The sequence below is a fragment of the Tetrahymena thermophila genome (assembly GCF_000189635.1).
Source record: "Tetrahymena thermophila SB210 genomic scaffold scf_8254431, whole genome shotgun sequence".
Lineage (NCBI taxonomy): Eukaryota > Ciliophora > Oligohymenophorea > Hymenostomatida > Tetrahymenidae > Tetrahymena > Tetrahymena thermophila.
Window position 1 is genome coordinate 658,861 of NW_002476212.1, and position 14,988 is coordinate 673,848.

Sequence of the window (14,988 nt, forward strand, 5' to 3'; positions counted from 1 at the left end):
AATATCTTTGGAAATTATGGTTATTAATTAGTTATAAGAAATTTAATTAAAATAGAGACTTATTAATTATCTAGAGAAATGTATTAAATCATACTTTTGACTCTAACGAAGATATTTAAGTTTTTTATTACATTCAAGCCATACATTTCAACTATTTGAAAAATATTGTCTAAATTATTATTTGATTAGGAATTATTAAAAGAATGATTGAATTCCTAAAAAGTCAATCAGTGCTAAAATTTTATTTCAAAGCAATTGTAAATCTAAAGGTTTAATAAATAGGGAAATAGGTTTTTATAATTTTTAATATTCATTCTTAATTTCTTTCAATAATTCTCTTTTTTAGAGAAAAATTATGATCAAATACAAATCAATGTAATTTTTCTTATATAAAGGGTATCAATTTTTTTAACGCATATTCATACACTAACAAATAAACTATTGAGCTAGTAAGTTTATAAATTAGTTTATAGTACTTGAAATAAATATACATACGGTATTTAAATATTTTAGCCCTAGAATTTATTGATTTTTGCTTCATCACACTTAATTTTGTTTTAATTTGTTTTATAAGTTTTATTATTATGTATCCCAATTACTTATTAATTACTTACTTACTTGCTTACTGATTAGTTTCAAAATTGTAAGAATAGTTATAATCTAATATAAATTTTATTCTAGCTCTGATTGATTAATGATAATATTCTAACAAAAATTCTATGGTTGTTATTCATTTTTTTACTGAATTTTGTAATTTTTTGTAAGGTTTTAAATTTCTAAATTTCTAAGTTTCTAAATCATAATAAAAAAGAGACTTAACTATATTAATAAAACAATATTAAATAGAAATCAAGACATAACTTATATAAAATAATAAATCAAAAAAATAAATTATAAAAACCTAAAACAACATAGAACGAATATGGAAAAAATGTAGTCAAACATATAAGAGAGCTAATCTGTAAAATCATAATAAAATTCATCAAAAAATTGCTTGATATGTTATAAAAAAGTAAGTAAATCTGCTCGAAATTACTTTAAGTTAAAAGAATGCTCACATAGATTTCATAAAGAATGCTTAGTAAGCTACATGTAAAGGGTAGAAAGTAATTAAAAATACAGCTGTTGCCCAAATTGTAAGAAGCCTTACAATTCTGAAAAAATTTTAAAATAAGGCATTTAACTAGAATGCAATATTGAATGCGTAATATGCTATTCATCATATACGTAGGAGAATATACCTTGCTCTTTGCCATGCAATCACTTTTTTCATAAAGATTGCTTAGTTAAATGGAATGAGAGTTGCAAATCTGAAACTTCTCCTTGTCCATACTGCAGAAAAATGTATGAAGAAAAGGATATTTTACTGAGATGGGATGTTTTTGCAAAGCTTTAAAAATTGAAAGTAAGCTCAAACGAACCTAAATCTTCTTAATAAGAAGAAGTGTTTGAGGAGAGCACAATATCAAGTATTTCTTCTATGGGATTAGATTTAAGCTAGATTGAATCATCTACAAGTAGAAGTGATACAACAATGATTGAGGAATAAATTTCAGGTACTTTCTTTTAAGAGATTTCATAAAAAATAAATGAGGATAAATAAGAAAAAATTTCTTCAGATTAACTAAAAAAGTAGAGCGAATCACCAAAAAACCAATCAATATAAACAAATAATGAATAAACTTAAAATAGATAAAATTAATAAGCAGAGAAAATTTCCTTAAATAGTAAATAACAAAGTAATTAATTAGATATTATACATGAAGAAGATCTCGAATATAAATCAAAAAGTAATTAAAATACTAAAAAATAAACTGAAAATAGTTAATAAAACCCAAAAATAGAAAATAAAATTGATGAAAAATCATAATGTCATATTTTGAAATCAAATAAAAACTAGCATCAAAACGAATTTCAAATATTTGTAAAAGATTTAAATGGATAAACATTTATAGTGAATGTTTCTCCAATGTTAAAAGTAAAAGAATTTTCTAATATGATAAGTCAAAGATCTAATATTGAAACGGAGTAGCTCAGATTTAGTTGTTAAGGTAAGAGCTTTTCAGTTTAAAACAATTCTGAAGAATTATTAGGAAATTTAAAAGTCGAAAAAAATTCAATAGTCCACTTATTATTAAGGCTTAAAGGAGGTTTCAATTAAGAACAACTCTAATTTATTTGATATATATATTTAAATGTACTTTATCTGTTTACTTTATATAAATTAATTATTTAATTTGATTATCATAATAACTCTAATCTTAACAAATTTTTTTAAAATTCATTTTTATTTAATTGAAAAAACAAATAATATTTTTATCAGTTATTTATACCTTAAATAATTTATTTATTTAATTAATTAATTAATTAATTAATTTAAATATTTATTATGCTGATTATTTTTATTTATTTAATGATCTAACAAAATATAATTATATTTAATAGCTATTTAATAAATGTAAAATAGTTAATATTTATTTCATTTTTTAAATTACAAATAAATATTAATTAATAAGATAATTACATGTTCGAAAGCTATTAATTTTTCTATTTTAAGAATTTTATATCATAATAAAATTAAAATAATGACTTTTATAAGAATGGCATCTGATAAGAAAAAAATTTAATATATTCTTCTAATTTGATATAAAAATTGAGATGAAATAGAAATATAAACCATAGAAAAAACACTGATAAAATAAAATGGATTATTACAATTAATTATCAAAATTTAAATTAATTCGATTATATATATGAAAATATTAAGGAGAAAGATCAATAAATATCTAAAAGTAAATTAAAATAAGAAATTAATAATTTATTTGAATGGTATGAATTAAGAAAATAGTAAGTAAGTAAGTAAATAAATACAATAAAAATAAATAATGTTAAATTTTTATTATTTTGAAAAAAATAAAAAAACCATTTTAAATAATTACTTTTTACACACTACTTAGAATACTATCAATTTGTTATAATAAATCTAGAATTGTAAAAAGATATTTTCTTTGATAAATTAATTCTAATGTTAGAGCGAATATTTGCTTAAAATTATTTGATCTAATTTTTTCTCAGTTAATATCTTTTTATAATAAATAAATAAATATTAGAATATTTAGAATATTTGATTTTAATATTTCAGTCAATAGATAATGATGAATAAGCCTTACTTTTTTCATTAAACATTTTTAATTTTTTTTCTTATTTATTTATTTATGAATCAAAATTATGTGTCATTTTCTTCAATATATTTTTTAGATAATTTAATTACGTCCTCTACAAATAAATCATATAAATCATCATCGCCTTTATAATCTGATTTCCACATATATTCTAAATATTTTTCTGCAAACTTATCAAAGAAGAAGGCGTATACTACTATTTATTTATAGATTTTTAGCATTTACTCCATTTTGCAATCATAAATGAAAGCAGTTATTATAATTTTATCTTTTTATATAAAGTTGCGCTTGATAAATTTAGAATCATTTGTTATTATTTTGATAGAAAAATTATCTTACTCACAATTAAAAATATTTGTTATATAATGCAAGAAATCTTCTGTTCCTTTCTTATTATTTGTTTTCAAAGGAACAATAAGCTATTTATCATCAAACATTTATTCATAATCTATTCTTTATCTTCGCTTAAGATCTACATCTCCTCCAGTAATTTAATTTTAATCAGTTAATTAATCAACAAATGTATTTGTTTCATCATTTTCGTTACCCAAATTCTATTCTATCTACGGATTACTTATAATAGATCTCAATTATTAATTTAGAGTATTTATAACATCTTAATTTTCATAAATCGACTATTTATCATATGTCTAATCTTAATAAATATTACTTTTGTTATTTTATATACTTTTACTCATTTATTTTATCTGCAATTAATTATGAAAATTAATAATACTAATTAGTGTTTTTGTATTTATGTAAATAATTTATAAAATAAAATACAAAATACAAATGTAAATCATATATATTAATATATCCAATAATTAAAATCTAAAAATTAAATAGTCTTATTAAGATAATAAACAAAGTTTTACAATGTTATTAAAAAGAGGGGTAGGTATCTTCTTTGTTTTTTTATTCATAAATAAGAAAATTGTAAAATAAATTCAAATATCATGAAATTTATTAATCAAAAACTATACTATCAGTCAAACTAAAATTCTTTTAATAATTATTCAAATATGAAAATATTTTCTTGTTTTAAAAGTGTATTTCTTCCTCATCTTTCTTTAATTTTAATTTATCGATTTGGCAAATTAAGCCATTTTTCTTTAGCAAAACCATTTCTTTGAACCCCTTTTAAAAATTATAATTATAAGTGAAATTAAGGATTTAATTTTATTAATACATTTAAATAGGTATAAATTAAATAAAAAATATATTTTTTTACTTAATCTTTTATTAGATTTATTAGCTCTTCAAAATATAATTTTTTCTCTAAAAATTTTATTTTTTCCTCTGAGTTATGTGTCATTTTAGTTAATAGTTTCTATTTTTAATTAAATTAGATTTTATTTTCTAATTATTTTTTTAAACAAATTGGTACCTTAAAAGCTTAGCAAAAAGAATTATTTTATTATGCTTCAAGGAGCTACAAGCATATTAAATCTCCATTATCTTTTTCTCTATAAAATATAAACAAAACTCCTTCTTGAGATTTTTATATTAAACCATTTTCATCAATTTCGATTCTGGCAGAATTTAGGTTATTTATATTTTCTTCATTATTTTTTGTGCATATTTCTAGACTGTAAGGAACTTGCTAAGCTATACTCTTAGCAGGGTAATCTTTTACACAAATAAAATTTTAAGTCTCATATATTTGAATCTCTATAACTTGAAGCTAGTGATGCTATGATGTGTAAATCAATGGATATTTATAAAAAACTAATGGCTTTATGCATTCAATTATACGGACTGCCTCAAGCTTTTGGTTTAATAATTAGTATTACAAATTCAAAGCTTAAATAATAATAATAGCTTTTAAATTTTTAAAAGAAAAAAAGAGAAAAATTGTAAAATTTACAAAAATTCTTACTTTTAGATTCAGATTTTTATTAATTTTTTCCATCTAGTTGATTAACTCATCTTAGTTTAGGAAATATATATTATTTCTATGAATGACAGTGTGTATAAAAACGCTTTAAAAACTCCTCTAATTTTGGCTCAAAATTGACTCATCAACTATTGTAGGAGATTATAATCTCCCTTGATGGTCTATTGTCATAGATAAAACTGCATCTCTCTTATTTATATATCTCTAAGACTGATATAGCGATGTTTTATTTACGTTTCTATATGGCATGAGAGAGTTTATTAATCTTTGCTTTTAGGTTAGATTTACATTTATGAATTAAAATTTATAAGAATTATATTTACAGTTAATGGAGGAATAGTTCTTTAAGTATTAAAAAAATATTTGTAAAGCATTTTAGTGGGAGCGTAAAGACCAATTAGTCCTCCAACAAAGTAAATAAATTTCATAAAGCTAAATTTTTATATATTTGCTTGTTTGTTCTTGAAGTTTTATGAACCAAATATCTAGAAATTGCTAATTAAAAATTAAAATACTGACTTTTAAAATTAAAAATGATTAAAAAAAGATATAAAATTGTGAATGTGAATTTTAACAAAGAATAATTTTAAAATTGTTGATCTATTCGTTAATTTTTTTAAAGCTTAGATTTAATAAAATTGTTATTTTAATAAATTAAATTTGCTTAATTTGCCTAAGTATTAGTTATTTTTAATTTTTTAAAAGAGATAGATTTATTTAATTTGAGAAAATTAATTATTTAAAAGTATTTTGATTTCATGTTTAATCTATCTATTAAGTTATTGATTGAAATTTATTTTAGTAATTTAAAAAATTAAAATTGAATTTAAATAGAACTTATAAAATTTATCCTCACTTGTTTCTTAAAAAGATTAGTGTATAATATTTATTTATTCATTCATGTCTTAAATGCTCTAAAAGTTCATATGAAATCTAAATTCCTATTTTTGATGTGGTAAATACAAACAAAGAGTTACTAACTCTTTTTGACTTCATATGAACCTTCCAAAGTAAAAGAAAATCATAAATAAATTGATTGTTTGTACAAGTCAAAGAACTGAGTTCGATTAGTATTTTGTTAAAAACTTTATTATTATATTAATTGACTTTTATATAATAAAATAAATTATACCTATTTATTTATTTACAAATCCAAAGCTTAAAAAATACAATCGTCTATGAGCAAGATTGTTAAGCATAATAGCAAGCTTTAATAAAAGGTTAAGAAATTCAAGATCAATGAAGCTAGTGAAGATAAGGACACCAATGAAGAAGATGATGATATATAAAATTTTGAACACTTAGATGTATAAAAGTAGAAAAAAATTCAAAGCAGCAAATAAGCAACTTCTTCATCTTCTTCAAATTACCATTTAGCTAATTAAAATAATTCAAAGCTTTATGCATAAGATATTTCGTTCACAATAGACGAGTCAGAGGAAGAATTAGCTATCCCTAATTAACCATTAAAACATGCGTTCAAGAAAAAAATTAGAAATAGTAGTTAGAGCAGCAGTAGCGAACGAGATGAATTTGCTAATTTAAAAAGTAATTAAGATGCTGCTTAAAGAAATGCTAAGTAGAATAACGGCAAAAAAGTTAATAACAGTAAAGGATTTCCTGCAGTGAATTATTCAAATTAGTAAGATTATAAAAGCGCCCCAGATATGAAAGACAGCTCTAAGTATAAAAATAAAGAAATCTCTTCTAAGTAGGATATTTAAAAGCTTTCAAAAAATTTTGAAAATGATTAACTTATCAATAAACCTTAAAAAAAAATTAAACGAGACACTTTTTCGTCAAAATTTGTAAATGAGGAAAAAAATTAAATAGAAGGAGAAAGAACTAATAATTCTGATAAAAGCATCGAGACAGCAATAAATAATAAAGAAAATCTTAAAAATGGATCACTAAGTAACCAAAATTAAAAGGTTTTAACTAACTTTAATCAGTAAAATCAAAATCTAAATGAAAAACCAAGCATCAAAGCATTGTTTTTGGAAGAAAATGAAGATATGTCAACAAATAATAAATAGGTTAAAAAGAAAGATTAAGCATTACACATCCAAGTTATAGATTTGGAAGTGTCTGACGATGAAAGGAAGAATGTTTATTTGCAAAAAGGAGAAAAGCAACAAGAATTAGAATAATCTGCTATTGAATAAAAGATAATTAAAGGTTACTCTTCTGTTTCTTAGAAAAAATTAAAATAAGAGAATAAGCTAAATAGTAGCTTTGATAGCTACAGTAATGCAGATGGATTATCTATATAGGCTTAAGGATCTAATTCCTCTCAGATGGATATCAGATCTATCAATTAAGTTAATTTGTTAGATAATGGTGATAATGATAGTATTTTGTGCAATTATAGCAATCTTGATGAAGATTAGGATTAAAATTATAGTAATTTAATTGGATTAACTAGCAATAACTTAAATAATAGTTACATGGAGGATGAAGAAGATGATTTATTTGACACTATTAAAATTAAAAAAAAGACTAATGCATATGAAATAATCAATCAAACAGGTGATTTAAATAAGCAGATTAACACGAATATGAGATTTAATCATAATAATTCTCATAAGAGTGGAATTTCATCTGATAGTTCACTTCAAATTCACTAGAAGTCACCATCAAAATAACCAGCTAGAAGTAGTTTTAGTCCTATATAAAATATGAAGAAAGATTAATAAAACAATATGAGCAGTAGTAATTTTAGTCATTCTGTTAGTGCTAATTAGCTTAACATTACAAGTAATAAAAAAAAAGATGCCAAAGGTTAACAAGGATTAAGTTCAAACCAAAGCAAAATTAATATAGATTATTAACAAGAAGAACTTTAGAATATTAGTAATATAGAGGAAGAAATTTTTGAGGTCAACGAGCTTCCAAAAGAAAAAACTAGAATTTTATGGATATTTAATAGCGTTCATTTTATTGAGAGGCTAACAAATAATGGACATTTTCTTGAAGGTTAGGAAATAATAACTTAAAATGGTAAAAAATGGATATTGTAGATTTCGTACAATGAAAAGTTATAGCAGATAGAGTGTGTTTTTAGCAGATAAAAGAAGGAAGATACTTCAAAACAATAATTTTATTATTTGTTTAAATTTTATGCTTTGAGCCAAACAGAAAGTATCATTGATAAAAGCTATAACGGAAATAAAACATTTTCTATTGAAAGTCTTTCACAATCATTTAATTTCCCTTTAGATATTGAATTAATTCTTGAAAAATACTAACATATCATTTTTGAGTTGACTCTTACACCAAATAGATTGTAATTTTATAATTCCAAGGAAGAAACTAACTATGTTGGACTTTTAAATGAAGGTCAAACTTGCTATATGAATTCTTATCTTTAAACGCTATTTCATATCAAAGCATTTGTAAAATTAGTGTACTCTATTCCAACTGATAAAGAATCAGAGCCTGTTTTTCCTAATTCTTTGTAGGTCCTCTTCTATTAGCTCCAAAGTAGAGGGAGTTATTGTACAACTACAGAGTTGCTTAAAAGTTTTTAATGGGATAAATCTAAAGCAAGAATACAGTAAGATGTCCAAGAATTCTCTTGCCTTTTTATAGAATATTTAGAAAGCAAGGCAGAAAAAATTCCATAACTCAAAGGTAAGCTTTTAATATTCTAATTTTTTTACCACATTTTAGAAAAAATGTTAAAAATTTCATTTGCAATTATTTGAAACATTTTATTCTTTTAAATTGATGCTTTTTAATAAAATAAATGTTCTAATGAAGTTTTTATTGAATAGGTTAAATAAAACACCTTTTCTAAGGTAAGATTTAAAATTACATAAAGTGCATTAACGTTGAATATGAAAGTGTTAGAGAGGAATCCTTTTTTGAGATCAGCTTAAATTTGAAAGGATGCAAAAACATATACGAATCGCTAGATGATTATGTAAAAGAAGAGTTACTAGAAAAGGATAACAAGTATGATACTGGTGATGCAAGATATTAAAAATAAGATGCGAAAAAGGGAATAAAAATATTGGAATTGCCACCAGTTTTATTTTTCCACTTGAAGAGATTCTAATTTGATTACTAAACAGGAAGAAATATAAAAATAGTTGATTAACATCAATATTACGAGGAAATAGACATGACAAAATATATTGCAAATCCCACAAAAGACGAGTGCTACAAATATTAATTATTCGCTGTGTTGGTCCACAGTGGAGATTTTTCTTCTTCAGGACATTATTATGCCTACATACGTCCTGATCCTAAACAAAATAACTGGTTCAAATTCAATGATTCTATTGTGGAAAAATCTTCTAAAAAGCAGGTAAACAGATCTCTTTAAATCATTGAATAATATTTTTTATTATAGTAAGAATAGATAAAATTTACTTAGATAATTCAAAAAAAATATTTTGCAGTTTATTTTAAATCAATTATTTTAACATTTTCTTATTAAATAGGCACTTGATTACTCTTTTGGAGGAAAAGTATTTTTTAAAGGCTTTGATAAAACCAAAAAATAATTGGCATATGAAAATATGTCAATAAACTCAACTGCTTACATGTTAGTGTATATAAACAAAAGAGAAATTAATAATATCTTAGCTGAAATTCCAATATAAAATGTACCAAAGTGGGTAATCGACCAAGAAGATTAACTCATTTAAAATTATCTTCTTAAATAAAAGTTATCAAGGTAAAAAATAATTTAAGTGTTTAATTATTTTAATTTGATTAACTCATCTAAAAACTATGTTCAATCATTTACTTTTGGATTTTTTAATTATAAAAGTATAAAATAAAAGAGTTTTTAAAAAATATTTTTTTATAAATCTATCAGGATTGTTTAAGTAAGGATAACCTCGTTTGATTTACTAAAGAAATAGCAACAGACTTGTGGAATTTACTTTTAAAAATAAACCAAAAGAGATGAATAACCAGAAATAAACGAGAGCATAATTTATAAGAAAGAAGTGGATAAAAGCAAAACATTTAAGGAGTTTTTTGAGGAGTTATGCTCTGAAATCGGAGCGGAACCTGAAGATTTAGGTTTATGGAAAATTGATTACCTTCCCAATAGCGTGGAAAAATTAACAAACTAAATCAAAAAACTAGTGACACATGGATAGGAGTTAATAGAAAAAGTATATTTTGAAAACTTCCCCAACTAATAAAATTCTAATACAGCTACAAACTTAAATTAATACCCAGCTCCTGTATTTGTAATCATACCCATTAGCACAAGCAAATTTGTGGGTAACAGATAAATATTCTAACAAGGGCCAGATGGCTAGATTGAAATAAAAAAGCAAGATAAAATTTCATCAAATGGTGAGAAGCGAATGAGCTCTTAAAATGACTGGAACAGGTATTTCTAATTTTAAGAAGGAACCCTAATGCTAATTATTATTAAGAGTTTCGAATACACAAAAGAGGGAGTTAAAATATAATTTATAGATTATATTTATTACAATCCACTTAGTACATTTTCTTAGCTCTCTGAAGAAATAATCAAAAAGAAGAGACTTGATATGTGTTCATTTTAATTCTACAAAGAAGAAAGTTATAATGTCCAAAAGTTAAGTGTAGAAGTAAATGGCCAAACCCACTTAAAGAATATATTTAATTCTACAGATTGTGGAGTCATCATCATTTCTTACGAGTCTAAATTATCCAAAGAAAACAATATTTCCATTATAAGCTACTATTAATAGTTAGAAGATCAAGTAAGAGTAAGATTTGTGTTTTCTTCCAACCCTCTCTCTGTAAATACAGTCTCAGCGAGTATGAATTCTGCCACATCTCCCTTTTAAAATATATAATAAAATGCAAATAAATTAAACAATTAATAAAGTGCAGTTGCTAATACCTTTTTTACTGATACATCAAACAATCAAAATAAGATAAATACAACATAAATAGATCCTCATCAATTCCTTAAAAACTTTTAACTTAATAGCCTTTTACCAAATGAAGGCATCTAATTTGATAAAATATTCTTAAAAACAATAAAATACTCATAATTGTAGATGAGCTTATTTAATTGTCTCAAAGAATATTTAAGAGAGTAAATCAAATAATATTATCCATATCAATCAGATTCTCCAAACTCCATGGAGAGTGAAGAAGTTGTAAAAAGTTCTAACTTTTTAACGAACCCTAAAAAGCTTACTCAAAATGTCAACATTTAGGCCATAGAGCAATTTATAAATCTTGATGATTCCTTCCATGAATATATATTATTTAAGTGCAAGATGAGAAAGAGAAATATAGAAGAAATCCCTTTTTTCCAAAGCTCTGTGAGCGAAACATCTCTTCAAGATTTATTTAAGCATTTTGACAATACAATAGTTCTGCATTTTGATTTTTCCAAATCCTTAAGGGCCAAAGACAGAGATTAGAAATTAGTAATTGAGTATGTTCTGTATTCCAACTCCTTTAATAAAATATATGCCAACTAAGTCATTGACATAGATAAAACTGCCAACATGCAGACACTTGGAAATTTACTTAAATAATAAAAATTTTTCAAAGAATATATGTAAGCAGAATAAGATTATGCACAAAAACAAGGTATAATACCACCTTCAATTGTAAAGGTATGTTAGCTCTCAAGAGATAATCCAAATAGGATTGAGCTGTATTATACAGAATCTACAAAGCTTAATACCATAAAAAAGAATTAGTTAATAAGAGTAGAATTGCATTAAGAAATTAAAGAATCTGAAATCCTATATATTTGCCATTAAACTACTAAAAATGGAGTAGAAGCATTTGATAATCCATTCTCTTTCCCATTATCTGTATATTGGAAGGTTAAAGAATTAAAAAATAAAGTTGTTTAAATTTTAACAGACCGTTAAATAATATTTGATGGTAAAAAGGTAGAGGTCAACAGAGATAATCTATAAATAATTCTATACTCTGAATATTCAAAATACGACAGTGCTTCATTGCAAGTGGAAGACACTAATGAGAAATTAATAAAGCATGAAATAGATATAGACTCATTTAAAAATAAATGTGGGTATTTAGAAATACAACACATAAATTTATTGTCTTCGACAGATAACAAAGCAATCAAATTTGACATAAATTGAAAAAAAATAATTAAAACCATATTAAGATGAAATTTATCTCATAAATAATATTTTAATCTTGAATCAATATGTTCATTCTCACTCAAACAATTTTTTAATAAAAAAACACAGCAAACAAAACTAAATCTTGTAATAATTTCAAATAAAATATAAATAACTAAACTAAAACTATTATTAAATAAAATAAATACTTATTCTAATAAATAAATTAGAATTCAAACACACATTTTTATGAATTAAATATATTCATTATTCAAATCAAATTGTTAGTAAGAGATAATCAAAACAAATAAACAAAAAAAGAAATTTTGCTTTTATTTAATATTTTAAAAATAAATTTAAATAACTTCCACTACTTCATGATATTTCATAGAAAATTACTTGTTTTATGTTTTTAATCTAATTTTCTAAATTATTTAATTGCTATCAATATCCTTATTTTTTAATTATGCTTTCATTAAATATAATAATAAAATTAGTTATTGATACTTTACTTTGTTTTGATTTTAAACCAATTAAATTTTTTTATAGATAAATTCTAAAAAACTTAAATATCTTTTGTAAACATTTTTTTTTTAAATTTAAATATTTTAGTTCAAAAAATTAAGGTATTTATTTATTTATTTTCTAATTAATTTTATATTTTATGTAAATTAATAAATAAAATCAAATAAAATAACATAAAAATAAATATAAATCAATATTTATTTGGTTAAGGATTTGGCTTTTCGAAGAAGAAATCATTCATATCTCTTGATTACTAATGCTAATTTGTTTTTCTTAATTAATGAGCGTTTGTATTGCCTAATTCGTTTTTATGTAAAAAGTTACCTCCTCTAGAGAAAATCAAAGATTCAGTACTTAAATAATTACTAAATATATTTTTTTAGTTTTAACCTTGTGGTAGCTGAAACTTTTTAATTCTATATTTATTTCCTATTATAGGCTCACTTTAAGGTGTGTTATATATTTAAAACTTTTCTTTACTTTAAGTTATTGGAGTTTTATGGCGTTACGTTCCATCCACTTTTATTGCTTACAAGAACACATTTCTATTAGACTAAGCTACTTTATAAAGTTCTTTATTCAAAGACGACTAAAGGATATTTGTTTTAGGAGGAGGTATATATTCGTAATGTGGTATTGTTGATTTATGAATAGGCTTCAATTTTATCTTATTTGAAGGGTTACTTGAAAAGTAAGAGAAATCATTGCTATTTAACTCATTTTATGGTAACCATATTTCTTTCTAACCTTCAGTAACAAACTTCTTTTTTTTACTAGAGTTAATTAAATAAATAAATATTATTTATTAAATTATATATTTTAAGTTATCAATTAACATTATAGTTGAAAGAAGACTTTACATTTATTAGGGAGATTCATTATTATCTTAGGAATTCTATTCTAATTTTGATTATTAGAATGATTTTCTCAATATATTTTCGTTTTCCTCTTTGAGTTTCTGGATCATCAACTCAAGCTCCCTTTAAACGATAATAAAACAATTTGATATTATTTTTTAAACAGACAGTTAAGTTAATTACTTTATTTTTTCATCTTTTTATCTTTTCTCTTCTTATTCCTTTTCTAAGAGCTATTTTTATTGGTTTTCATTTTAATTTTAAATTTTTTTCATTTGTGAAACTAGATTCAGCAATAAATTATCTTTGCCCGTTTACAAATCCTAAAATTTTTTTAAAGATAAAACATTTATTGTACAATTTTTTGGCTACTTATTACTTAAACAATATCTGCCTAATCTACAATTTCCTTTTAAATTTATATTTAATATTCCAGATCGCTTTATATTTATTCTATATTTTACAGTTACTTTTCTATTTGTAGTTCTATTTTAGCAGATTCTCTATTTTAGACATATTCATTCTTCACAGATTTATATTTTTATTCTAAGTTTTCCATCATTTACATCATTTTACTAATTAATACCTAATCTTTTTCTTCTTAGCTTTACTCTTCCTATTTTGTTTAAGTAAATTCTTCTGCTTATTCCAAAATGGTGTCTGGTTAAATTTCTAAATAAATATGTTAACTATGGCTCAAAAAAAGTAAAGATTTTTTTACTTTGGAATTTAGAGCTTGTCTCCTCCTACTTGATAAAATAAAGAAACATTAAAATTTAACCATTTAACCTAAATTGCTTAAATTTTACTTTTTTTTCTTTTTGCACTGGCTATTCATAGATATCATCTTCATATAAAGCATCTTTTGAATGTGCAACTGTGTCCAGCGATCCCTTCCCTATAAATTTTGATGTTAAATTTGCATCATTTATTTTATAGAAATTTAATAAGCTAAATACTTTTTTCCATTTTGCTATTTAGGAGACTAGATTGCTTAGAATATTACTATTTTTTTTTTAAGTAGTAATTACAAAAAATATTGACAGAGAGAGAAAGAAAGTAAGCGAAATTTAATATTTTATAAGTAAAAACTCAAAATAAAAATATAGAACACATAAATATAGGTTAACTTATTATTTTTATTAAAGATTATCTCTTTAAATCCACTAATTCTTTAAGAATTAAATGATCTATAAAATTCTAATTGAATTTAATAATGATTTATAAGCACTCTATTCTAAAATAAGGTACATAAACTGTTTACATTTATTAGAAAATTAATTTAATTTTTGAACTCATTTTTTCTTTTAAAAGCTTTAAAAATCTAAAAATAATATAATCTATAAGCTGCTTAATTTATCTTCATTTTCAATTGAATTATTTATTGAAAACTAAAAAATCTCATAAAAAATAAGAAATTATTATTAATTCTAAAATCAAGATAAAACGGAAGGTCC

At 22.8% G+C, this 14,988-nt stretch overlaps 5 protein-coding genes across 5 annotated transcripts; 3 read left to right on the forward strand and 2 right to left on the reverse strand. All coding sequences in view use genetic code 6, as the record gives it.

Moving 5' to 3' along the window:
* Window positions 1-796: 796 nt before the first annotated feature.
* Window positions 797-2,182, forward strand: TTHERM_00313650 (ubiquitin family protein; the record flags this gene model as incomplete). The annotated part of the gene is made up of 1 exon (XM_001033546.2): window positions 797-2,182. The coding sequence occupies exon 1, from the start codon at window positions 923-925 to the stop codon at window positions 2,180-2,182; it is 1,260 nt and encodes a 419-aa protein (XP_001033546.2). The 5' UTR covers window positions 797-922.
* A 970-nt stretch (window positions 2,183-3,152) lies between these two features.
* On the forward strand, window positions 3,153-3,905 carry TTHERM_000313659 (transmembrane protein, putative; the record flags this gene model as incomplete). Its single annotated transcript, XM_012799749.1, has 1 exon — window positions 3,153-3,905. One exon carries the CDS (start codon window positions 3,153-3,155, stop codon window positions 3,903-3,905), a length of 753 nt encoding a protein of 250 aa, XP_012655203.1.
* A 231-nt stretch (window positions 3,906-4,136) lies between these two features.
* Window positions 4,137-5,507, reverse strand: TTHERM_00313660 (hypothetical protein; the record flags this gene model as incomplete). The annotated part of the gene is made up of 5 exons (XM_001033547.3): window positions 4,137-4,319; window positions 4,414-4,512; window positions 4,570-4,950; window positions 5,062-5,349; window positions 5,403-5,507. The coding sequence occupies 5 exons, from the start codon at window positions 5,505-5,507 to the stop codon at window positions 4,137-4,139; spliced, it is 1,056 nt and encodes a 351-aa protein (XP_001033547.3).
* Window positions 5,508-6,257: 750 nt separating this feature from the next.
* Window positions 6,258-12,167, forward strand: TTHERM_00313670 (ubiquitin carboxy-terminal hydrolase; the record flags this gene model as incomplete). The annotated part of the gene is made up of 4 exons (XM_001033548.2): window positions 6,258-8,712; window positions 8,856-9,391; window positions 9,528-9,763; window positions 9,908-12,167. The coding sequence occupies 4 exons, from the start codon at window positions 6,258-6,260 to the stop codon at window positions 12,165-12,167; spliced, it is 5,487 nt and encodes a 1,828-aa protein (XP_001033548.2).
* Window positions 12,168-12,864: 697 nt separating this feature from the next.
* TTHERM_00313680 (hypothetical protein) lies at window positions 12,865-14,500 on the reverse strand (the record flags this gene model as incomplete). The annotated part of the gene is made up of 7 exons (XM_001033549.2): window positions 12,865-13,447; window positions 13,535-13,654; window positions 13,715-13,854; window positions 13,911-14,203; window positions 14,253-14,277; window positions 14,341-14,429; window positions 14,491-14,500. The coding sequence occupies 7 exons, from the start codon at window positions 14,498-14,500 to the stop codon at window positions 12,865-12,867; spliced, it is 1,260 nt and encodes a 419-aa protein (XP_001033549.2).
* Between the last annotated feature and the right edge of the window lie 488 nt (window positions 14,501-14,988).